The sequence below is a fragment of the Oryctolagus cuniculus genome, chromosome 1 (genome assembly GCF_051225735.1).
Source record: "Oryctolagus cuniculus isolate XC-2025 breed Fujian yellow rabbit chromosome 1, ASM5122573v1, whole genome shotgun sequence".
Classification (NCBI taxonomy): domain Eukaryota; kingdom Metazoa; phylum Chordata; class Mammalia; order Lagomorpha; family Leporidae; genus Oryctolagus; species Oryctolagus cuniculus.
In genome coordinates, this window is record NC_142867.1 from 231,513,432 (window position 1) to 231,536,961 (window position 23,530).

The 23,530-nt window shown below is 63.8% G+C and overlaps 2 protein-coding genes across 4 annotated transcripts in view; one reads left to right on the top strand and one right to left on the bottom strand.

The window, feature by feature from the left end:
- FPGS (folylpolyglutamate synthase) overlaps nt 1-3,732 on the top strand; it is a 19,403-nt gene extending 15,671 nt beyond the window's left edge. For 2 of the 3 annotated variants that reach the window (XM_070057164.2, XM_051838541.3), the window contains exons 14-15: nt 605-671; nt 1,925-3,732. In XM_070057164.2, the coding sequence (XP_069913265.2) occupies nt 605-671; nt 1,925-2,319 (462 nt within the window). In that variant the 3' untranslated portion in view covers nt 2,320-3,732. The other variant, XM_089320369.1, reaches the window with a different exon arrangement.
- The window catches only part of ENG (endoglin), a 27,126-nt gene continuing 6,690 nt past the window's right edge, over nt 3,095-23,530 (bottom strand). The window contains exons 2-15 of the mRNA XM_070057159.2: nt 22,369-22,520; nt 13,313-13,453; nt 11,682-11,847; nt 11,137-11,302; nt 10,903-11,029; nt 10,514-10,685; nt 10,207-10,349; nt 6,454-6,591; nt 6,229-6,267; nt 5,664-5,780; nt 5,149-5,400; nt 4,788-4,842; nt 3,854-3,955; nt 3,095-3,747 (exon numbers count right to left, since the gene is read on the bottom strand). Of these exons, the coding sequence (XP_069913260.2) occupies nt 3,623-3,747; nt 3,854-3,955; nt 4,788-4,842; nt 5,149-5,400; nt 5,664-5,780; nt 6,229-6,267; nt 6,454-6,591; nt 10,207-10,349; nt 10,514-10,685; nt 10,903-11,029; nt 11,137-11,302; nt 11,682-11,847; nt 13,313-13,453; nt 22,369-22,520 (1,895 nt within the window). The 3' untranslated portion in view covers nt 3,095-3,622. The remainder of the gene's footprint in view (nt 3,748-3,853; nt 3,956-4,787; nt 4,843-5,148; nt 5,401-5,663; nt 5,781-6,228; nt 6,268-6,453; nt 6,592-10,206; nt 10,350-10,513; nt 10,686-10,902; nt 11,030-11,136; nt 11,303-11,681; nt 11,848-13,312; nt 13,454-22,368; nt 22,521-23,530) is intronic.

Sequence of the window (23,530 nt, forward strand, 5' to 3'; positions counted from 1 at the left end):
TGTGCTGCCCCTGTCGCTGCCTTGCTTTGCCCAGCTGTAAAATGGGGCCATGCCCGCTGCCCTGATCATAGTAAGGATTGGAGAAGCACTGGGCTTGGGAAGCATCGCCCTAAGCCAGCGCCCTGGGGCCCCTGCCGGCTTAGAGCCGAGCCCAGGATTTTAAAGGGAGGGCGACGTGGCAGTGGCTGGTCCAGGCTCTCGACTCCGTGTATGCCCGTCTGAGCATCAGCGTGTTCTCTGGGCCTCAGCTTGCCTGTCTGTAAAATGGGATGCCCGTGGGTGTCTGCTATAAAGCGGGTGCAGGTCCTTGGGGAAATGGAGGCACCTTGGGCTGGAAGGGGCTTTTAGGGGTCCCGTCCCATTTCACAGGCCGGGAGGCTGAGACTTGCTGGCCAGAACCTCACCCGGCTGTGCAGGCAAAGCCCCCGCCTGGCCGTGGGGGCCGCTCGCTGGCTGGCCAGCTCCCAGCAGGTGTCCCCTCTCCCCAGCCTCTGCTCCCCGGTCTGTGCAAGAGGTGCTAACGGGGGTGGGGGTGAGGCAGCAGGAACGGGAGCGGGAGGCCAGGGCCGGGCTCTGACGCCCCATCTATCCCCTCGGCCTCTAGCCCTGCCAATTTGACTATGCCGTCTTCTGCCCCAACCTGACCGAGAGGTCGCTCTCCGGCGATGCAGGTGAGAGGGGACAGGTGTGGTCCCTGGGGCTGGCGGGGCTCGGGCCCCGAGGAGGGTTCATCACATCAACATCCATCGGCATGTTTTGTGTTGTAAAAATGACAGCTCCCGATTGAAGTGTCACAGTGTGTGGGGAGCAACTCGGACTAGACTGTTACTGGAATTAAGACTTATTCTATGCATCTGCTCTCCCACAATATGGCGCTGGGAGAGGAGCAACAGCTTCTACCCAGCTGCCTCTCACCAACTTGACAAGCTGCAGGACCTGCTCCTGATTGGAGGAGAGCAGCATACTCGGCGTGTGGGCAGCCGAGTTGGGATTGGTGGAAGAGGACTATAAAGGAGGAGAGAGACAACATGCACCAGGAACATCTATCTGAAGGAACACCTGTGCAGCCCCCGAGAGAGCCGGCCGGCGGTGTGCCGCTCCCCCGCGGAAGTGGGGAAAGTGGCAGGGGGAACCGCCCTTCCACGGAGGTGGAAGGGTCGGTAGCCAACCCGGGAAGAACCAGCAGCAAACCCGGGGAGGGCCGAGCAGACGAAAGAACAGCGCAGGGTCCTGTGTCGTTCCTCCAGGAAGAGGGGGAGCGACAACAGTGTATTGCACACGCGTGTTTGATACTGTGTGTCAGTTAAAGTAAAACAGGGCGGCCATTGAGCCAGGCGGTGAGGACGCCTGCATCCCATGCGGGGGGCCTGGCTGCCAGTCCCAGCTCCGCTGCTTCCCAGCGCACACCCTGGGAGGCAGTGGCGATGGCTCCACTGGGTTCCTGCCCCACACGTGGGAGCCCTGGGTTGGGTTCTGGCTCCCGGCCCTGGACACGCAGCTGCTGCCAGTGTCAGGGTAGTGAGCCAGTGGATGCTTTTAAAAAGACACAGAGCCTCGGCCCCGTGTCGGACTGTCTGGGGAAAGTTCTGGAATCTGCATTTCTACCAGCGTCCTCAGAAATACTTGACGCCTGCTTGGTGGTGGACTGCAGCGGGACGGACGTGCCTTTCACAGAGGAAGACAGTGACCCAGGGCAGGAAGTGGCGCTTAGTGGGCCCGCATCCTGGAGCTGGGCTGCGCGGCTCCGGCCCTCAGGACCTGTCTGAGCCTGGGCCCCCCCCCAGCGCCGGCCGTGGGCGGTGCCAGGAGAGGCTGCTCCCATGATGCACGCCAGGGGCCTGCCGCGTGGTGGGGGCTCTCAGCGCACCTGCCGCCTCCCTCCCGGCCTGCCCCGCGCTGACCTGCCCATCTCTGCCCCTCACAGACCAGCAGAACTTCATGGTGACGCTGGACCAGGTGCTGCACCGCTGCCTGGAACACCAGCAGCACTGGAGCCGCCTGGACGACGGCGGCCGGAGCGCCCCCAGCCCTGAGCCCGCCGGGCCCGAGCCCCTGCTGCTGGCGCCGCCCCCGGCCCACCCCGGCCGCAGCACCTCCCTGGTCTTCGGCTGCATCTCACACGCCTTGCAGTGGATTAGCCAAGGCCGGGACCCTGTCTTCCAGCCCCCCAGCCCCCCAGGGGGCCGCCCCCCCTTCCCCGTGGCTGGCAGCAAGACCAGGCTGCTCCGCGAGGCCGCCGCCATCCACGTGCTGGTCACGGGCAGCTTGCACCTGGTGGGTGGCGTCCTGAAGCTGCTGGACCCTTCCCTGTCGCAGTAGCCGAGGCCGTGGGGTTGGAGGTGGGGACCCCCACGCCTGCCCTGCATTCTCCCCGCGAACTCAGACACCTGGTGCCTTTGACTGCTGCTGAGGCTGGGGGCAAGGAGGCCCCCCTCGGCCCCCTTCCCGGCCGGGAAGCGCCCATGCGGCAGCCCTCCTGTCCCCCAGCTCGGCCCAGCTTACTCAGGAGCTGCCTGGCCAGGCCCAGGTCCTGCTGGCTGCCAGGCGGTAGACTTCCTCCGCCCAGTGCCTTCTGGGGAAGGACGGGGCCCTGTCTGGTTCTCCCTGGGGCCAGATAGCTGAGTGAATTAAAGCCTTTAACTTTTATAAAGAACTGGCAAAGCTTTTCACCGGCTCTTGACCTCTGGCCCGCTCAGCAGGTAGCAGGGGCTGGGGGTGGAGTGGTACAGGAGCTGGATTGTGTGTGGAGGGGGTGGGGGCTGTGTGGCCTGGGACAAGTCTCTCCCTCCCTCCGGTGGCCACGTACCAGGCACTGCTTTGTGGACTTCTGGTAGAATTATACCCATTTTACAGAAGCCAGGGGTCCTGCCCACAGTAAACCACAAGGGGGCAGGTCCAGGGTTGGAAGCCCGAGCCGCAAAGGCCTGTGTTCAGGCCCCAGAGCCAGAGCGCGGACGGACACAGTGCCTGCCGCAGCCGGGGCTGTGCTGAGCGGGGCAGAGGGGGCTGCTTGCATCCCAGCCCTGCCCGAGCCCCTGCCGCGCCTTTCCCCGCCCTCACCCGCCAGGCCCCTCCCCCTTCTCCTGGCCAACGCTGGATTCAAGGTCTGATTTATTGGGGCTGAATATACAGGGCTGGGTGCAGGGCAAGCAGCTGAGCCCCTCCCCATCTGCTGCCTGCCCCGGGGGCGGGGCGGGGTCCCCATGCGCAGGCTGGCACTGGGAGGGCCGGGCTCCCTCCCTCCCCCTCCCACTGCTCTTGCCACGCTCTGGGCTCCCAGGCCAGACACCCCGAGGCCTCTGCTTCCTGCACCACAGCTGTGCCAGTCCAAGGAGGCTCTGGGCTGGGCCCTCCTTCAATCGCTGGGTGGGGCGGGGCCTGTGGGCGGGGCCGGGCGTGTCTCCAGTTCTCAGCTCCCGCCCCGCCCCGCCCGCTCAGTGCAGGACCGGGGTCAGGAAGTCGGGCCTTGGGTTTCTACAGCGACGTGGACAGCCGGGGCAGCGGCCTCTCTCTCCGTGGTTCCAGGAAGCCGCAGCCTGCAGCCGGGGAGTCTGAAGGCTCTGGCGTGGGCCGGGCGTCCCCACCGGCGGCAGCCCCGGGGAGGGGCGCGTTCGGCCCGGCACTAGGCCATGCTGCTGGTGGAGCAGGGGGTGCTCTGCGTGCTCCCGATGCTGTGGTTCGTGCTGCTGCTCTCCGAGGAAGCCGGGGCAGCCACCGCCACCACGGGCTCCCGCTTGCCGGGGGGACCTGGGGGCGGGGGCGGGGGCGGCGGTCAGGGCCCCAGCCAGGCTCCCCGCCCCCTCCGAGGCTTCGCGCGGCTCCCCCGGGGAGTGGGGGGCCCCGGGATACTCACGCGTGTGCGAGTAGATGCACCAGAGCGCCGCGGTGAGCAGGGCCCCGATGAGGAAGGCGCCGAAGGTGATGCCCAGCACGGCGGGCAGGACAAGGCCTTTGCCTGAGGAAGGGGCGGGGCCGGCTGCGGTCAGTGGCGCCAACCACCCACCTGGCCCCTGCCCTGCTGTGCTGCCCCGGGCCCCAGGGCTTGGCCCTTGGTCTCCTCACTTCACAAGTGGGTGCCTCACACCCTCATCTGATGCTAAACCCTGACTGTCCGCCCAAGGGACCCGCCCTGCTCCCCGCGGCTCCCCCAGACGCACCCTCAGGGGCACGCGTGGGATGCGAGAGACAGAGGAGGCCAGAGGCCAGGCCGCCCTGCAGCCCCACAGCCGGCCAGGGCTCCTCAGCTCTGCTCTTGGGTTGTCCCAGGCCTCGTTCTTCCCAAACTCCCCACTGCCCACATGTGACCACAGGCCTCTGACTTCCCATTTGTGCAATGGGACTATTGGTCCCCATTTCTTGGTCCTGGGTCTGCTCTGGACAGTAGGTGAGGCCCCCGCCACAGCCCCCACTGCAGGTGACCCTGGGCTGGAGGGCGCTGGGCAGAAGGGGCCGCCTCCACCCAGGGCACCTCAGGGCCAGGGCCCAGCCCCTTAGCAAGGGCAACCATAGCCAGGGGGGCCCAGAGGAGCACTGGACAGGGAGTCAGGGCCTAGAATCCCATTCCACGGGGTGGCCATGAACAAAGGGGCTCTGTCCAGATGCAGCCGTGGCCCCTGCTGGGTAGGAGCTGCGTGCGGGGGAGGGGGGGCTTCTCTTGCCCCTCCTCCCAGGGCTGCTGTCCCTGGGCTCCCCCATGCTGTGTTCCCGGGCCCCCTCCCCACGCGCTGTCCAGCGCCCCCCATTCTGACCCCAGCCACTGATGCCCGGGGAGCAGGTGCGGGACTCACCAGACAGGTCGGGGCTGACGATGCTGAGGCGAGTGGACACGGTCCTGTGGATTTCCTGGGGGCGGGGGGCAGAGCACAGGTGTGGCGCTGCCTTTCCAGCCCGCTGCCTGGGCTCTGAGCCCCCCGCCCAGCTCCCTGGCTGGGAGCCCTGGGCAGTCCCGGGGGAGCTGGGTCATGGGAGGGCGCCAGCGGACCCCCTCTGGCTGTAGCGGGATGGTTTCCCAGCACTGCTGGAGGCCCTGGGAGCAGTGTGGGAGCTCTGCCCCTTGCCACCTGGTCCCTTGTGCCCCCCGCCCCCAGCCCTGGGTGGCCACGCCTGCAAACCCCACTCAGAAGCTGGGCTGGGCCAGGCTGCGCTCACCTGGGACCAGCTCTTGGGATGCAGAGTGACGGAGCAGCTGAGGGTCCCGGCCGTGGGCGTGGGCACCATGTAGCTGCGGAGGAGGAAGCTGAAGCGCTGGTGGCCGTCGGGACTCGGGGCCAGCAGGCTCACGCAGCTCCCCTTGGGCGCCCGGCCCTGGATCAGCTCCACGTTCTCGGCCTCGGGGCCCAGGTCCAGGCGGCAGCTGTCCAGCTGGAGTACGAGCTCAGGGAGGGGCGGGGACGAGCTCACCTGCGCAGGTGGGCAAGGGGGTGAGGCACGGCGGGAGGCGAGCCCTCGCCTCCCCCACCTCGGCTCCCTTGAAATGAACCAGGAGAAGAGTTTGTGCTGCCAGGACCTATCGGGAAAACCTGGAGCGGTGAGGAGTGCAGAGCCCCGTTCCCAGCAGTGCCCTGAGCACCGCACGGCCTCCCCCTGCACCGGGGCCGGCTGGCTCCTGCTCTCCTGGGCAGAGGGGGGAGGGGAGGCCGGGAGGTGTGGGGCACGGCCAGTACCTGCACAAAACCCTGCTGTCCCAGCTCAATGGTGCTGGAGGCCTGGCTGAAGTGCGGGCTCACGTAGAGGCCCAGGTGCACGGCGAGCCCTTCCGCGTTGAAGCAGTGCACGGTCTTCTGCGGACGGAGGTGGGGCCCCGGTCAGCTGCGGGCAGGAGCTGGGCGGAGGCCCAGGGCGGCTGCCTCAGCCCCAGGTCACCTTTGCAAAACCCGAGTATTTAGGGCAGGTGCGCGCCCTGCGCCATCTCAGACGCACCCGCGGGTGCTCTGCTTATGCCACAGTCGACGCCTGATGACTCTGGGCCAGAAAGCTCCCGTGGTTTGCCCCGGCCACACAGCCAGGAAGTGCCGGAACCCCTGGCCAAGAGTCTGAGGGTCGGGCCCCGACAGTACTGCTGCTCCCATTGTACAGAGCGGGAGACGGAGGCATGCGAGAGCCACGTGGCTTGCGAGGAACAGAGCCTGAGCTTCCCGAGGTCTGCTCCCCGCCAGGCCAGGAAGGGGCCCCCCGCCCGGGCAGCAGACCCTGGCCCAGGTGGGTCAGCACGGGGCCCACATTTCTCACCCTCTGCGGTGACGAGGCCGACAGGACATGGACAACCACCTGTGGGGACAGAGCCAAGGAGCTGGTCAGAGCCAGAAAGGACCCTGGAGGCTAGCCCAGCCAATACGCCCATCTTATGGATGGAGAGACTGAGCCTCATCTTGTGTTCCCACTGAGCGCCACACCCTGCCCCCCCCCCCAGCCTGGAGGCTCGGCAGGCAGCCCCCTGTGCGGCCCGGGCCTCACCTCGTTGCTGATCATGCTGGCGGTCACCTCCATGCCGCAGCGGGAGTAGGGGCTGTGCAGGACCAGCTGGCCCTCGCTGTCCTCGGCCTGGCAGCGGGGGTCCCCGAAGGTCAGGTTCAGGATGGTGCACTGCAGAGCCTGGGCGGGGAGGAGGCGGGCACGGTGAGGGGCGCCGGCTCCTCAGGCCTGGCCACCGCAGCTCAGCTCCCAGAGGCCTCGAATCCCAGCTCCCCCGCGCGCCCTGCATTTGTCACCATCCTACTCCGCGGGACACCTGCTGCTCTCCTTGAACCGGCTCTCCTTTATTTATTTTTTATTTTTATTTTTTTTTGATAGGCAGAGTGGACAGTGAGAGAGAGAGACATAGAGAAAGGTCTTCCTTAGCTGTTTGTTCACCCTCCAACGGCCGCCGTGGCCAGTGTGCTGCGGCCAGTGCACCACGCTGATCCGAAGGCAGGAGCCAGGTGCTTCTCCTGGTCTCCCATGGGGTGCAGGGCCCAAGCACTTGGGCCATCCTCCACTGCACTCCCAGCAGAGCTGGCCTGGAAGAGGGGCAACCGGGAAAGAATCCGGCGCCCCGACCGGACTAGAACCCGGTGTGCGGCACCGCTAGGTGGAGGATTAGCCTAGTGAGCCGTGGCGCCGGCCCGCCTGTATACTAAGCCTTGTCCTAAGCAATGCTATTTACTTTCTTCTAATCTATATTAAAAATAAACACAAATTAAAACCAAAACCATGTGCTTGAGCGGGCAGGCAGTCACCGCTCACAGCTACACGCCACACACACCCCACCTGCATAGTCCGATGTCAGGTCTGGGGCTGGCAAACTTCTCCTTCAAGGGCTAGAATGTAAATATTTTAGGCCTAGTGAGCCGTATGGTCTTTGTCATGGTGACTCGATTTTACTGTCACAGCTGGAAAGTCGCCATAGACAGCCTATGAATGAATGGGTACAGCCGTGCACCAATAAAACTTTATTAAAGACAAAAAAAAAAAAAAAACAAAAAACAAAAAACAAACAAACAAAAAAAAACAAGTGGTGGGCCAGAATTTGCCAGCCTGTTTCGGGAGAATCAGACTGGAGGGTTTCTCAGCCACACTCTTAGGCTCAAAGAATCTCAGAGTCGTAGCGTAGACTGCCGCGGGCTGCTGAGGCCCCCCGGGTCACAGTCACTCCCCCAGGATGCCGCCCCTGATGGCCGCCGCCCTCAGCTCCCCAGCTAATGCAAGCGGCTCTAGGGCAGCTGGGAAGAGCCCTACAGGGAGTTCCGGTTCTGCACTGCCAGTGGGAGGCACCCGTGTCTGGGGTGACAGCCCAGAGCCTTCTCGGTGAGTGATCTCCCACAGAGATCCGGTTCTTGGGAGGATGTGCGGATCTGGGTTTTCTCTGTGTGTGTAACACACGCAGCCACAGCGCGCCACCAGCAATCTGGTCTCCACCGCTTTCCGTGTCTGTATGGGCAGACTCCAGACGGATCCGCTAGGCCCCGCCGATGGATAGCTAGGTGCCTGCCGTCCCTCCCCCTGCTGCTCGAGTCCAGCTTCCTGTCAGTGCCGGCCCCGGGAGGCGCAGCCAATTGCTACATTCCTGCCACCGGTGTGGGAGACCTGGATGGAGTTCCTGGCTCCCAGCTTCCGCATGACCCAGCCAGGCCCACCCTGGCCTTTGTGGGCATTTGGCAGTGAACCGGGGGATGGGTGCTCTTGCCCTCTGCCTCTCAAATTTAAAAGAAAAGAGCTTGCCTTTCTGTCCAGCAAGGGAACAAGTTGTGAGCGACTGGACAGAACGTAGGGGGCGCTGCAGTGCCACCAATGAGACGCAGAAGCGGAGCAGAGAGAGCCCCTGCCCTCCCAGACACCTGCTGGACCAGGGGACAGGGGAGGAGGAGGAGGAAGAGGGGGAGGCAGCCAGCAGGCACCTGGGGCTCACCCAGGCCTCTTTACCCAGAAGCGGCCGCAGCCAGGGCTCGGCGCCCCAGCTGACGTCACAGAGGGCTGGCAGTGTCTGCCCCAGGAAGGCCGGAGGAACTCACGGGGGAGGAGGGCCCTCCAGAGGGCCTGAGTTTTAGGAAGATGCTTCTTTGCTCATTAAAAAAGCTTATGTGAAAGGCAGAGTGACAGAGACAAAGGGAAAGATCTTGCATCTGCTGGTTCACCCACCAAACGCCTGCAGCAGCCTGGGCTGAACAAGGCCAAGGCCAGGATCCCCAAGCACTCAGCCATCACGTGCTGCCTCCCGGTGCCCTCGCAGGACGCCAGGTGGGGAGGCGGAGGCGGGACTTGATCCCAGGCACTGAGACGGATGCCGGCGTCCCAAGTGGGGGCTTAACCCACGGCACCTCCTCTGCCCTAGCTTGATTTTTTTTTTTTTAATGCCCAAAAAAGTTCAAAACCATTGTAGCCAAAATTTAGTGAAGCACAACACATCAGGAGAAAGGATGGACAAAAGGCCACATTTTTTTTTTTCTTTGTGATCAAAATCTTTGTGATCAAAAGCATCAAAGCGAAAAAGCCAAGCTCCATCGACAGAGACTTCACTCGCCGTCGCTGCTCTCTCTGCCCCAGCGATCCCGCCAACCGGCACAGCCAGCCTAAGAAAGGAGTCCCTGCACACAGAAAAGCTGCCCACACAGGGACAGGTTCTGCATACCTATGGAATTCCGGAGTCGGAAGCAGCCTACATGCCGGACACGGGAGGGACAGTTAACGGCGGCATGTCGATGTGATGGAATAATCCGCGCTAATTAATACATGATACGTGCCACAGATGCCAAAGTTCTAAAAATATCCAAAATGGGGCTGGCACCGCGGCTCACTAGGCTAATCCTCCGCCTGCGGCGCCGGCACACTGGGTTCTAGTCCCGGTTGGAGCGCCTGTTCTTTCCCAGTTGCTCCTCTTCCAGGCCAGCTCTCTGCTGTGGCCCGGGAGTGCAGTGGAGGATGGCCCAAGTGCTTGGGCCCTGCACCCCATGGGAGACCAGGAGGAAGCTCATGGCTCCTGCCTTCGGATCGGCGCAGTGTGCCGGCCATGGCGGCCATTTGGGGGGTGAACCAATGGAAGGAAGACCTTTCTCTCTGTCTCTCTCTCTCATTGTCTAATTCTGCCTGTCAAAATAAATAAATAAATAAAAATACCTGAAATGGAATAGCAGGAGGCAAAGGAATGTGTCCATTGGGACTGCCCGGATACAGGAAATCCAGAGTGAACGCCCCCCCAAGGACACGCACCACAGCCCACAGCCTCCGCCCTTGGGTGCGAGAAGCGGCACTTCATCACACGGCCGTCGCAGTGGATCCCAGTGGGTCGCAGTGGATCCCCAGAGACACAGGTGCCGGTCCCTTCCAGGGCCTGGGGCAGTCTGTAGCGCCCCGCCCCCACTGTATTGTTCAGGGACCAATCACGAGAAGAGCTTGAACATGACCGGGGCAGAAGTACTTTTTGCATTTTGCTTTTTTGTCCCCTTGAGCTTTTTCTGTTCCCATTTGGCTGAATCCGTGTGGAGGAAGCTGCGGGTTGGGAGGCCGACCCCAGGGCTCCCCGGTGCGGGCACCATGAGCTCAGCACCGCCGCCTGCCGCAGCTCGCTGTGCCAAGGGCTCCGGCCGTCAGACCGCAGATGAAGAGCCAGCAGCAGCAGCCGGTAGGCAGCGCCCTCGGCCCCATCCCACAGGAGGTGCCCGCCTGAGGCTGCGACCCTGCCCGGGCTGGGAGCCCAGGGTTCCAGCCGGAGTGCCGGGGCAGCCGTGCGCTTACCTGGACAAGATCTTTCTTGAGGACCAGGCTCATGACATCGCCAGTGCACTTCAGCTGGATCAGGGACATGAGCAGCTCCGGGCTGCACCTGTTCTTCGGCGGGGTGGTCTGCACCGGCGCAGGTGAGGTCTGCGGCCCACCATCTGCGGGGCAGCAGAGACGGGCAGTGGGGGGGGGGACAGTCAGGGAGCGTCCACTGCGCACAGGGACTCAGCTCTTCCGTGCTTAGCTCCCTACCGTCCCGGGGGGTCGCAAAGAGGCTCAGCGAGATGGACAGATTGGAGGGCGGGCAGTGGCCGGTGCTCACCACAGCTGGAGGCCTGCAGCAGGATGGCACTGGCCAGGGGGACCTCCACGAAGGACGCAACGCTGGCGTTGAGCATGCGGGCCTCCCCCAACAGGCCTTGGATGGTGTCTGGGAGCGGGAAACCTGGGATGGTCTTGTCTGGGAAGATCTTGAGAGAGTATTCGCCGGTGGTCTGGGGTTGGGGGAGGAGGGAGAGGCAAGGGAGGAACCCGAGAGAGTCAGGGGCGCTGCGGGCCTGCGGGGCCTCTCGGGCTGGGTGAGGGGGTCCCCAGTGGATCAGGGAAGGCTTCCTGGAGAGGGAGGTCTGAAGGACCCCGAGGGGCGCTGGGGTGGGGGTGGGCGAAGGGATGGCGCTGGGGGCTTCAGCTCCGGGGCGGGGCCGGGCTCACCCAGAGCTGGATGTTGTGGTTGGTGTTGATGCGCCAGGACACGTAGGGTGGACCCTGCAGGATGAGCACGGCGTCGGGGTCCCTGGACCAGCAGCTCAGTTCCACCTGCACCGTCACCGTGCGCGGCCTGCGGCGACACAGGCGGCTGCGTCGGTGCGGGGCAGCGGCCGCGCCCACCGGGCCGGCGCGGGACGGCCGGACGATGGGACCCGGGGCTGAAGCGGGCGCCCTTACCCGGCCTTGGGGCCCGGCAGGACCCGTACGATGTGCGCCTCCTTGTGGCCGGCCACGTCTTCGAAGCGGCAGCTGCGGACCGGGGCTGAAGCCCGCGGCCACCACTGGAGCGTGCGGCCCATGTCCTGGGGGGCCTCCAGCACGCAGCGGGTCGGGGAGCCGGGGGCTGCAGAGACAGGCGCCTGTCAGTCCCCTCCGTCCGCGCCCGCAGGCGGGTGAGATGGAGCTGCAAAAGTTACCCCCGTCCGGCGCCCCCTGTGGTTTTCCTGCCGCACGCTGAATCGGGGCCTGTCTCCCTCTCTGCCTACACCCGGCTAACATCGGGCACGTGCGGGGCACGCGTCGGAGCAGCCAAGAGCCCGCCCGCTGCGCTCCATACTTGGAGGCTTTCTTACAGGGTCTCCCACGCCCGGAGCGACAGGGTGCGGAGTCACTTCCACCCCGACCTCAGCAGTGGCACCTGCTGGAGGGCAGGGCTGGGCTGACCCAGCCCCCCCGCGGTTCCCAGCCCCAGGGATGGGCCAGCCCCCGCCGCCCCAGCTGACCTGGGCCCAGGTGGAGGACGACGCTTTGGGGGTCCTCCAGCTCAGCAGCAGAGGCGATGGGGCCCCTTGTGGCGGCCCAGTCGAGGGCCTGGCTCTTGGTGGTGAAGGGTGGGGTCTCCGTGGTGTTGACTCCCGGGGGCTTGTGGAAGATGACCAGGCTGGGGTTCTGGGGAGACACAGCGAGGCTCAGGGCTTCGGAGCCCCCTCCGTCCCATGTGGGAGGTCAGGGAGCAATTTGGGGCGTCAGCCTGCTGACTGGGAGCACTCCGGTAGACTGCCCCGCCTCCCCGCAAGGTGGGCCCTTCCACACCCTTGCTCGTAGGTCTCCCTGCCTCCCTGTGCACTCTGAGGGCCTGCAGGGGACAGCGTCTGCTCGCCCAGCTCTTCAGGAAACATCTGCTGATTTTGGGGGGCCCCTGACCTGCCAGCTTCACCCTGACACCTAGCACGAGGAAGGGAGGGAGGGGGGATGAATGAGTGAATGAATGAATGATTTACAGATGGGCAGGGGAGGCCCATGACCTGGGCAGTGTCCCCACTCGGGAAGCAGATGTGCGACAAGTGACTGGAGGCAAAGGACGGCAGAGGGCGTTACCATGTAAAAGGCGCAAGACGGGCCTCTGGTCGGACCAAGACTGGACTTTCCCAGCTCCAGGAGAGCGGTGAGACCCAGGCCCAGGCTGGAGCCGGCGGCTGCGACCCCCAGCTGGCTGGGTTCCTGCTCCTGCCCACCCCTGGGCCCCCCCCTGGACCCCTCCTCCCCGGGAGGAGTAGAGGCGGGAGTTGGAGGAGCCAGGGCAAGGCCTCTCCCTCCTTGACGCCTGGATTTCCCTTTCTGGGTGGGCGGGGCCTCGTGGGGTCCTTCCCTCCTCAGCTGGCCCTGCTGGCTGGGCCGCGTCCATCTCTCTGTCCCTGGGCAGTCCCTGCTGCCCCAACCCCCACCCCGATTCCTCACCCCTGTGCACACCCGGCAGCTTCCGTCTGTCTCCGGAACTGTCCCCCGGCCAGCCCGGCTCTGCCCCCGCTCCTCTTCCCCTCCCCTGTGGCTCTGCCTGGCCCCCGGAGCTGCCCTCCTGCATCTGTCTGCCCCTCCCATGCCAGGCCAGGCCCACTCCCCTCCTGACCCTTCCTCTGGCCCTGTGCTCTCCTGCTGCGAACCACAGCTGCTCACATCTGGGGCCCCTCCCCTCCGTCCTCTGGTGAGCGTGTCTTTAAACAATGAGGATTTCCACCCACGTGGGCCACGTCCATTAGTGGATGCAACAAAACGAACAAAACACAGTCTCCCGACCGCACTTCCAGCCGCAACTAGGTTTCTGCCTTGCCCTTGCCCGCCGCACTTGAACCTGAGTCCCCAAATGCCAGTCTGGAAACTTCAAAGCCAGTGAAAGGATTACTCCGGAGACCACCGTGGAGCCCAGTTGTCCCACCGGACAGGTGGGCACCCAGAGGCCGTACAGAGGGTCACAGGTGGCCAGAACTGCACAGCAACCTGACCACGCCTGCATTCTCTCATGCCGGGTCCTGCTGCTGTCTGGGCCCCTGGGTGGGAGGCCCTGGCTCACGGGGACAGCAGGGGCCTCCCGGGCCAGTGCTCAGCCGGGGGTGGGGAGGGCGGAGGTCGCACTCACGTAGGCCAGGTGCAGCGGGATCCCCAGCGCCTGGAGCTGCAGGAAGATGCTCTTGCGCGTGACGAGGACCAGAAGCGCCTCTCGGGGCTGGGTGCTGTTTTGCGTGGGTGCTTGGAGAGTGAGCTCCAGCTCTGACACCTCCTTGGGTGGGGACAGGAGACAGACACGCGTGCGGACGGGTCAGACTCACACAGGGTGGGCCACCACGCGCCGGTGCTGGCCCCAGGCCCCTGCCCCTGCCTCCCGGGGCCCAGAGCTGGGCCTGTCCTCAGAGCGCTGCGAGGGCAGCCCCAGCACAGCCAAGGAGGCGGAAAATACGGAATGAACCTGAACTTCACACGGCAGCCGGCCAAGCGAGGTCTCTCGTTTCGCAGGAGCACCTGCCGTGTGTGACTCGTGCCCGTCGTCCCCACCCCCCCACCCCCAGCCTTCCAGGCGGCTTCTCCGCTGCCAGCCAGCCCACACATGCTCTCCCAGTGTGCACCAATGCTGTTTGCCTCACTATTTGAAACACACAAGCACACGCATTTTTGAGGGCATAAAACCACGATTTTGTAGAAGCGTGTGGAGGCGTCTGGAGACGTGCCACCAGCACGGAGAATTTCCGTCCCCCAGCACTGTGCTTTTTTCTGGAAGTTTCCTAACCGCGACCACGACACCCGTCCCCGGCTCCCTGCGAGCCGGGCTGCTCTGACTGCGGCACGCTTAGCTCATTTGCTCCTCCCAATGACCCTGACTTGCAGAGAGGCGGAGTCATTTGCCCTTGGTCGCACAGCAAGTAAGTAAGGACCTGGGGTTTGGCTCTGTGTAGACCTCGGCTCTCACCACTGCCCTTCCCTGCCACATCTTCTTTTCTTTTTCATATATTCATTTGAGAGGCAGAGAGAGGGAGAGGGAGAGGTCTTCCATCCATTGGTTCACTCCCCAAATGGCCACCACAGCCGGGGCTGCGCCGTGCTGAAGTCAGGAGCCAGGAGCTTCTCCCGGGTCTCCCACGCAGGTACAGGGACCTAAGCACTTGGCCATCCTCCGCCGCTTTCCCAGGTGCGTGGTCAGGGAGCTGGATCAGAAATGGAGCAGCCGGGACTCCAGCTGGAGCTCGGATACAGGATACAGGGTAAGCGGGGGGTTAGCCTGTTGCGCCGCCACGCTGGCCCCGGGCTACCCTTTTCTACACCTGAGCCCCAAGAAGAAAATAAAAGACAGAGATCCAAGGGCAGAGTGACCTCTGCTCCGCTCTGCACAGAGACTTTCTGAACCCAGGGACTGACGCAAGCGAGCCCCTCAGGCCACATGCCCCAGTCGCCACCCCAACCCCAGCTCAGCGGGAGAGAGAGGCCCCAAGGCCCTGCGCAGCACAGCCCCAGCTGCCGGCCACGCCTCCTGCAGGCCCCCAGGGGAGGCCCTTGCCTGGTCAAGAGGCCGGTGGGGAGTTTGCAGCTTCTCGCCGCCTCCTTGTCCTTCCCGCGGCCGATGTGCCAAAGCCAGGGATGCGCTGCGGCCCAGAGCTGCAGCCCAGCGAGATCTCCGCGGCTCAGCAGCCCTGTGCCTGCTCTTGAAAATGTAACAGGAGCAAATAGCGTCCCTTCGCTTTCAGCGTCCCCGGGTCTGCCATTCCGGTTGGTTATTTTTAAATGATTAATCTTTTTTTTTTTTTTTGACAGGCAGAGTAGACAGTGAGAGAGAGAAACAGAGAGAAAGGTCTTCCCTTGCCGTTGGTTCACCTTTTAATGGCCGCGCGGCCAGCGCGCTGCGGCCAGCGCACCGCGCTGTCCGATGGCAGGAGCCAGGTACTTATCCTGGTCTCCCATGGGGTGCAGGGCCCAAGGGCTTGGGCCATCCTCCACTGCACTCCCTGGCCACAGCAGAGAGCTGGCCTGAAAGAGGGGCAACCGGGACAGAATCCGGCGCCCCGACCGGGACTAGAACCCGGTGTGCCGGCGCCGCTAGGTGGAGGATTATCCTAGTGAGCCGCGGCGCCGGCCATGATTAATCATTTTTATGCTAATTTATAGTAGAACGATCGGCTTCAGATTTACATTCGAACATGTTCACATTTTCCATTGCTGATTTCTGATGGGTTTGTAGCTTCTGCTTTTCAAACTAGCTTGTTTCATCATTTTTTACAAAAAGATGTATTTATTTATTTGAAAGTCAAAGCTACAGAGAGAGGGAGAGAGAGGAGAGAGAGAGAGCGAGCTTCCATCTGCTGGTTCCCTCCCCAGATGGCCGCAATGGCCGGTGAGCCAGGTTGCAGCCAGGAGCCAGGATCCTCATCCGGGTCTCCCACAGGGGTACAAGGGTACTTAGGCTGTTTTCCAGTGTTTTTCCCAGGAGCAGGGAGCTGGATGGGAAGTGGAGCAGCTGGGACTTGAACCAGCACCCACATGGGACACTGGGATTGTGGGTAGCGGCTTTACCCACTACACCACAGCGCCGGCCCTTCCTTTGTTTCATCATTTTTTAAACTATGCACCCTAGGGGAGGGCACTGTGGTGCAGTGAGTTACGCTGCCATCAGCAGCGCTGGCATCCGTATGGGCGCCGGCTCAAGTCCCGGCTGCTCCACTTCTGATCCAGCTCCCTGCTAATGCTCCTGGGAAGGCAGCAGAAGACGGCCCAAGTCCTCGGGCCCCTGCACGCATGTAGGGGACCCAGATGGCACTCCAGGCTCTTGGCTTCAGCCTGGCTCAGCCCTGGCCATTGCAGCCATTTGGGGAGTGAACCAGCGGATGGGAGGGCTCCCTATCTCTCCCTGTCTTTGTAACTGTGCCTTTCAAACACATAAATGCTTTTAAGAAAATATGCATTCTGAGCACTTCCAAAACAAACTGTGGGGCTTGATACCATATTTTGATAAAGTGCAAAATGTACATCTAAGTGTCGCAGCTCCCTCGTGCCCAGGACTGCGGCTGTCACTGAGATTGACCAAGACGACGCAGATGTTCGTCAGTGGTGCCGGGAAAGCCGCCGCACCCTCACTGCATCGGAACTGTTAGCGCAAGCAATCGCTTACGGTTGCACAACTCCGTGTCTATACCCAAACCACTTGATCCACTTTCAGTGGGCGGATTTTATCTCATAAAGCTGTTGAAGATCAATGACCCTAAGTCACTTCTCACACCTGCCCGGGCCGCGCCCTGTGCTGAGCGCGTTGCTTGTGCTGTCTGGGCAGAGTGGGCACAGGTGGGGTCCCATTCTACAGATGCAGCCACAGAGGCTCAGGGAAGCTTCGGAGGGAGCTGTGAGTGAGTGGCCATGTCGGGAGCCCACAGCTTGCCTGGCCTGGGTCCTCGCTCCCAGCCCCACCCCCTCCCAGACTGCACCCCAGGTCACAGCTGTTGTCCCCACCCACCATGGGACACACGCGGCAAATAGGCAGCCCCATGGCTTGGTGCACGGTGGTCAGGAGGCGCTGTGGGCTGCAGTGGGCGAGGAGACCCAGGCTTCCCTGCTCCAGGGGGGCTGAGGGCTCGCAGGTGCCGGGAGAGCAGCTGGAAGCCAGCCCTGCCCTGGCCCTGCTGCGGCCCCTGGGAAACGGGGCTCGGGCCGGCGTGGGAGGGGTCTGCGTAAGGGAAGTGAAGAAGGGGAAGTGGAGGTCAGGGCCCGGTCACGCCAGGGGTGAGGGCATCCGGAGGCAGCAGCTCCTGGACGGACGTCTGCTCTGGGGCTCAGGAACCCGGCCCCTCCTCGGCTGTCACCGAGCGGCCCGAGCCCCCGGGCCTGGCTGAGACCCGCCGGAGACCAGGAACACCGGCCCTGGTTTCCACGACCGTGGCCCTGACTCACCCACAGCCCCTCCCCTAGCTCCCGGCGGCCCAGTGGGATTCTGGGAATTCTGGGAGCCAGCCTGAGCCTCCCAGCCCGGGCCTGCCCGGCTGAGCAGGTGGGCGGGAGCCCGTTTCTATTTTTACGCCAGTGTCCCACAGATGCCATTGTTGGCCCAGCGGTCGGTGGCGAGCAGCAGGGATTTCGATGGGGAGGCCCCGAGCGCTCGTACTCACTTATAGAAAGCCGCTTCCAGTAATTCTTCCCGGAGTGGAGCCCGCCCGCCCTGGGCCCGCCTGGAGGTGGCCCTCGGGGAGCCAGCTGCCCCTCTGTCCACCCCAGCAGACAGACTCAGAGATGGCCCAAACAGGGGAGGGGTGGGCAAAGCCTGGCTGACCTGAATTCAAGGGCAGTTCAGTCACGCCTCCTTTCTGGGCCTCAGTTTCCTGGTCTGGAAAATGGGTTGAACACTAGACCCATTCCGCAGACTTTTGAGGTTTTGGTGCAGTTCTGCCTACAAAGTGGCTGTCCCGTGTCCAGTTAAGCACAGTCCACTCTCTGGTCCCGGGTTCCACGTCTACAGAATCAGGGACATTCCAGACATATCCCCTGTACCCAGGCAGAATTTCCTAAACCACACACAAAGCTATTTCTGTGGCACTGGCGTGGGCGCAGGTGCAGTGAGCCATCCAGGGCTGACTTGAAGCGTCTGAGGAGACCGGTGGGCTTTGTGCACGTCACTGAGCCCTTCCACGGAAGGGAACTGAACACCCGTGGGAGATTCTGGTGGCCTGGAACCGGTCCCCGAGGACACCGGGTGATGACTGTGCCTGGCAGTGGCCTGGCTTTCGCTACCTCCGACCCCCACTGCCCATGCACGGGGGGAGGCTGAGGTCCAGGGCAGAGGGGCTGGGGTAGGCTGGGGCTCTGCCAGGCCTCCCTAGGGCATGCGCTCCTGGGCCAGGCTCCCTCCCCTGTGACGGGAGAGCCGGGCTCAGTGATGCCTGGGGGTTGTGCTTGCCGGCTGCCCCAGCCTTGGCTAACCGCGACCTGGTCTGCGGCCCTGTGGCCACGGAGGGCTTCTAGGATGCCTGAAAGACAGGGGACTCCCCCAGCTCAGGGAGCTGCTGGGGTCAGCCCACACCTCCCCAGCTCTCCAAACTCCCCTGACCGGGCAGCTCCAACTCTGTCCTCAGGAACTTGGACGGGAGCAAAACAAACCCCATCCCCAAATGACCAGACACACACAGCAAGCCCTGGGATGGGCGGCCAGCAGGGGGCACACGCACGCACGCCCGCCTGACACTGGCAGGGCCTGGGACAAGAATGCAGGCGGAGGCCCCTGGCCCCAGCCGGCCCCGTCTCTCCACCTGCTTCTGACCGCCCAGCAAGGGAGCTCCCCGGTCCCCCCGTGGACAGCCCAGGCCACACGCCCAAGCTTTGCCTCTCCCCCACCCCACCTCCACGGCAACAGCCGTCTGAGCCCAGAGCTCACGGCAGCCCCGCAGTGCGCCCCCTAGAGGATGGGACAGGAAAGAGCCTGTGCATCGTGGGAGGAGCTCTGGGCACTCCGGGCAAGGAAAGCCAGGGTCCTGCCCCCGCCCCCCCGCAGGGTCTGGAGGGGCAAGCGCAGTTCCAGCTGGGTCCTCAGGCCCTGCAAGCCCTCCACCCCGGCGGGACAGGTGCAAGCAGAAAAGGGCCGGAGAGCGCGCGGGTCTGAGGGCTCCACGGCCTGCAGAGCCCCTACAAAGGAGTTTGGGGGAGCCCAGGGTCCCAGCCTCTGCGGCCTTGCGTGTGGCTCTGGCCAGGCGTGAGTCAGCGCCGCGGGGCGGGTGGGGCGTGCCGGCTCCCCCGGGCCTGCCGGGAGCGGGGTGAATCAGCGGCTGGCACAGTGTGTTACGAAGACAGCGGAGCTGCGCAGACACCAGGCCGGTTTCCTGTCTCCGCGGGTCAGGATGTGACCCTGGGCCCTCTCCCGGAATCCAGGCTCCAGCCTGCCCTCCGGGGACCCTGCCCAGCGGCCCCTTGCCTGTCTGCCGACCACCCCCGCACCTCCTCCCCCAAGCGTCACCTGCCGCCTGCCACCCGCCCACCGGGAATCTGAGGGCTCTGGGGCCAGGCAGCAGCGGACTGGAAAGTCCTTTCTGCAGGCCGGGGACTGACGCAGGCCGCCGTGGGCCGGAGGGGGCAGGCGGGCTGCTGGAACGGCCATCACCCCATGGCAGCTGCTGGCCCAGCTTTCTCGCCTCTTGGCCTTTGCTGGTGCAGTGCCCGGCGCCTGGAGTGCCCGTGACCCCTCTGTTTGCTTAGAGCCCGGGAGCCGTCCCCCAGGGACCCTCCCCTGCACGTTCAGTGCTCGCTCTCCGGTCCCCACAGCCCCTGAGCGCCCATTGCCAATCCCACCCCTCAGCCCCCTGAGCTGCAAGGGGTGCTCCAGGGTGCAAAGCAGGCACCCAGAGAGGCCTGGGGGCGGGGGACTGTTGGGCCGTGGGCCCCGTTGTTGGGGGCTGTCTGGGGAGGAAGGTGCCACCCAGGGCCCCCACGGGCTCCTCAGTGGTTGCAGTGGGAGGGTCTGGAGGGATTGTGGGCCCAACCCTGGGACGGGGAGACCAGGAATTTCCAGGGGGAGGCCCAGTTCCGGGAGGGACGGCCCCTCTGAAAATGGGTTTGTGGCCCCTGCCCACCTGTCCAGAAGCAATACCCTTGGAGGTGCCCGCTACTGGGCAGCCGTGGAGATGTGTGCACAGTCACACGCCCGGAGTGCAGAGGGCTCTGCAGGTGGGCATGGAGCTCAGGCCCACAGGACACTGGCAGGTGCCGGGAGTGGGCCCTGGCGCAGGACCTGGCTGGCGCTGCCCCTGTGAGCTGGGCGTCCCGCCTGTCTGAGGGTGCTCAGGGTGTCCCTGGGCAGTGAAGGCCCAGAGAGGTGGCCCAGGCGGTGTGGCTGTCCATCCCATCGGAGCACCTAGAGCTCCCGAAACTGTGTTCTCATTTAAAAAAATTAATTAATTTCTGTTCTTTGAAAGGCAGAGTGACAGAGAGAGAGAGATCTTCCACTGGCTGGTTCATTCCCCTAATGCCCGCATCAGCCAGGGCTGGGCCGAGCCAAAGCCAGGAGCCTGGGACTCCATCCAGGGCTCTCACGTGGGTGGCGGGGGCCCAAGCACTTAATCCATCACCTGCTGCCTCCCAGGGTGCACACGAGCAGGAAGCTGGAGTTGAGAGCCAAGGCCGGGACTCGAAACCAGAAAGATGGGATGCACGTGTCCCAGGCAGCGTCTGCTGCTCCAGACACCTCCCCACAGCCGGCGTTCTTAACTCATGCACTGGGGTCACTGTGCCTCCTTACACACTGCTGCATACACCCAACTGTTCAGGGCCAGACTCTGCCGCTCTGATTTTTTTTTTTTTTTTAAACAGAGTTAGAGAGAGAGAGAGAAAGAGAGAGAGAGAGAAAGGTCTTCCTTTTCCGTTGGTTCACTCCCCAAATGACCACCACGGCCAGTGCGCTGCGCCGATCCAAAGCCAGGAGCCAGGTGCTTCCTCCTGGTCTCCCATGGGGTGCAGGGCCCAAGCACTTGGGCCAACCTCCACTGCACTCCCTGGCCACAGCAGAGAGCTGGCCTGGAAGAGGGGCAACCGAGACAGAACCCGGAGTGCTGGTGCCACAGGCGGAGGATTAGCCTAGTGAGCCGCGGTGCTGGCCCGCCACTCTGATTCTTAAGCGAAGCTCCTGAGCCCAGCAAAGGGTGTGCAGGACACGGGGGAGAAGGAGCCAACTGTGCACACCGGGCGCCAGGGGAGGTGCCGGCCAGTGACCCAGCTGGGGCTGGACCCCAGAGCTCCTGGCTCCCAGCCCCTTCCACTAACAAACAGCCTTGCAGCTTAGCTCCTGGAGCTAAAGTCGCATGCTCTGTGGATGATCTCCGGAAGAGATGGGAGGCTGTCTGGGAGATTCTGTTGCCCGGAACCACAGGCTCCTTGGGACAGGATACGAGTTATGGTGCACTCGGCCACAGCCCCACCGGCCCAGCCACGGTGCGCCTGCCACAGCCTCACCAGCCTGGCCACAGTGCACCTGCCACAGCCCCACCAGCCCGGCCGTCGGCTGCCCTTGCCCGCAGGATAAAGGCCGGTTTCCTCACTGTGGCTCTGGGCCCCTTGCATCTCGCTAGACCTGCTCCAACATGAACTTCGCCTCCTGCCACGCGCTCAACCCGGCCCCAGCTGCCCGCTGTGTCCGCACCTGCTCTCTCTGCGGCCTCCTTCCTGCAGGTACTCCCACCAGGGAGCCCCGGACTAGGCTGCGGCAGCTGGAGTACCCCTGCCCCGGGGCCCCGAGAACACAACGGGTCGCCTGCGTCGCAGCTGGCTGTCTACATCCTGTCTCCCACGGGCGAAGCCCCCGGGGGCCTTTGGGTGACCATGGCTCAGGGATGCGTGATCATGGGCAGGGCATCCCTGAACAGCAGGACGAACAGCACAAGCTCCCAGCGGCCCGTCTGCGGTTCCGTGTCGTTGCCCGGTGTGAAACAGCCAACAAAGCCGGCGCAAGCCACACGAGCCGCGTTTGGTGCTATCTGTGGCCCGGGGTTATCGCGGCCCGCAGCCCCGGCGGTGGGCAGGATCCCGACGCTGGTGGTCTGGGCGCCTTCTTATCACAGCACAAACACAGGGCAGCTCAACTGTTTTCAGGGCAGGTTGGCCACAAGTTTACCCTAATGGACCCCAGGAAATCGCACTCAGGACCTAGGGCCGCCTCGGCCAGGTGCGGCTTCCGGCCCAGGCAGGCCCGATGCTACCTGAACGTGAGATCCCCAGCCTGGGCCTGGAGTCCCCGGGCCAGCGGCCTCGCCTCTCAGGGCCACCTCTGCAAAGCTGAGTGACAGAGCCCGGCAGGTGGGCCCCCGGGAGGCCTCGTTCGCCCCAGGTGCAGCATCCCTGGCACACAGCAGGGCCTAGCCCTAGGTGGTCCCGGCACACAGTCACCACCAGGAGGGACCAGCCCGTCAAACACACTGACCGCGGGCCCGGGGCGGGCGCTCCTGGGGAGAGCTGGGGTCTTGGAGGGGCTGCAGGCGGGGGAGGGGCTACAGGTGCTCTTCACCGGCCACCTGCCAGACTCAGCCCTGGCCACCCTCGGCAGAACCTGTCCCGCCCCCAGACCCTGCCCCAGAACACCCAGGGAGATGCCCCCGTCTCTCTCTTGGTGGGAGACCTAGAGCTGACACTGCTTGGTGTACCCCCCATCGCCCAGAGCCCCCGCCCCACCTCGCCGGGGACACTCACGTTTGGGAACTCCAGGAAGAGGACGTGGACTTCCAGGCTAGCGCTGGCAACCTCCGCCACGCAGCCCTCCGAGACCTGGCTGGTGCTGTATGTCACCCGGCCTCTCTCGGCGTCCATGGGCTGGAGGTCGCACTGGACAGTCTCTGCCAGGCCTGTTGGGGAAGGCGCAGAGAGAGCTGGGTAAGAACAGGGTCCTGACCACGGCTCCGCCTCCCAGATGGCTCCTAGGCCTGTGACCCCCGCTAAGGGCTGCTCCCCCGCTGCAAGGCGGGGGGCATTGTATCCATTCCACAGATGAGGAAACTGAGGCTCAGAGAGGAAACATCCTTCATCCAAGGTCAGAGTGCTGCCAGGTTGACTGATAAAAGAAGACGCCTTGCGGCGCCGGCACACCGGGTCCTGGTCCCGGTCGGGGCGCCGGATTCTGTCCCAGTTGTCCCTCTTCCAGGCCAGCTCTCTGCTGTGGCCCGGGAGTGCAGTGGAGGATGGCCCAAGTGCTTGGGCCCTGCACCCCATGGGAGACCAGGAGAAGCACCTGGCTCCTGCCTTCGGATCAGCGCGGTGCGCCAGCCGCGGCAGCCATTGGAGGGTGAACCAACGGCAAAGGAAGACCTTTCTCTTTGTCTCTCTCTCACTGTCCACTCTGCCTGTCAAAAAAAAAAAAAAAAAAAAAAAAAAAAAAAAAAAAAAAGACAAGACGCCCAGTCAAGCCTGAATTTCAGATAAAGGAGGAAGATTTTGGGGCCTGGCGTTGTGGCACAGTGGGTTAAGCCATGGCCTGTGATGCCAGCATCTCATACAAGCACCAGGTCAAGTCCCATCACTCCACTTCTGATCCAGCTCTCTGCTGTGGCCTGGGAAAGCAGTGGAGGATGGCCCAAGTCCTTGGGCCCCTGCACTCACGCAGGAGACCCACACGGAGCTCCAGGCTCCTGGCTTCGGCCTGGCCCAGCCCTGAGCAGTGTGGCCATCTGGGGAGCAAACAGCGGATGGAAGACCTCTCTCTCCCTGTTTCTCCCCCTCTCTCTGTAACTCTGCCTTTGAAATAAAATCAGTGTTTTTCAGAAGATGGATGTTTGTAGAAAGCATATGTACACCCCAGGTATCGCCCCGGGCACACTGTGCTACTGTGTACTGTGGGTCTGGAATTCCTGTGACACCT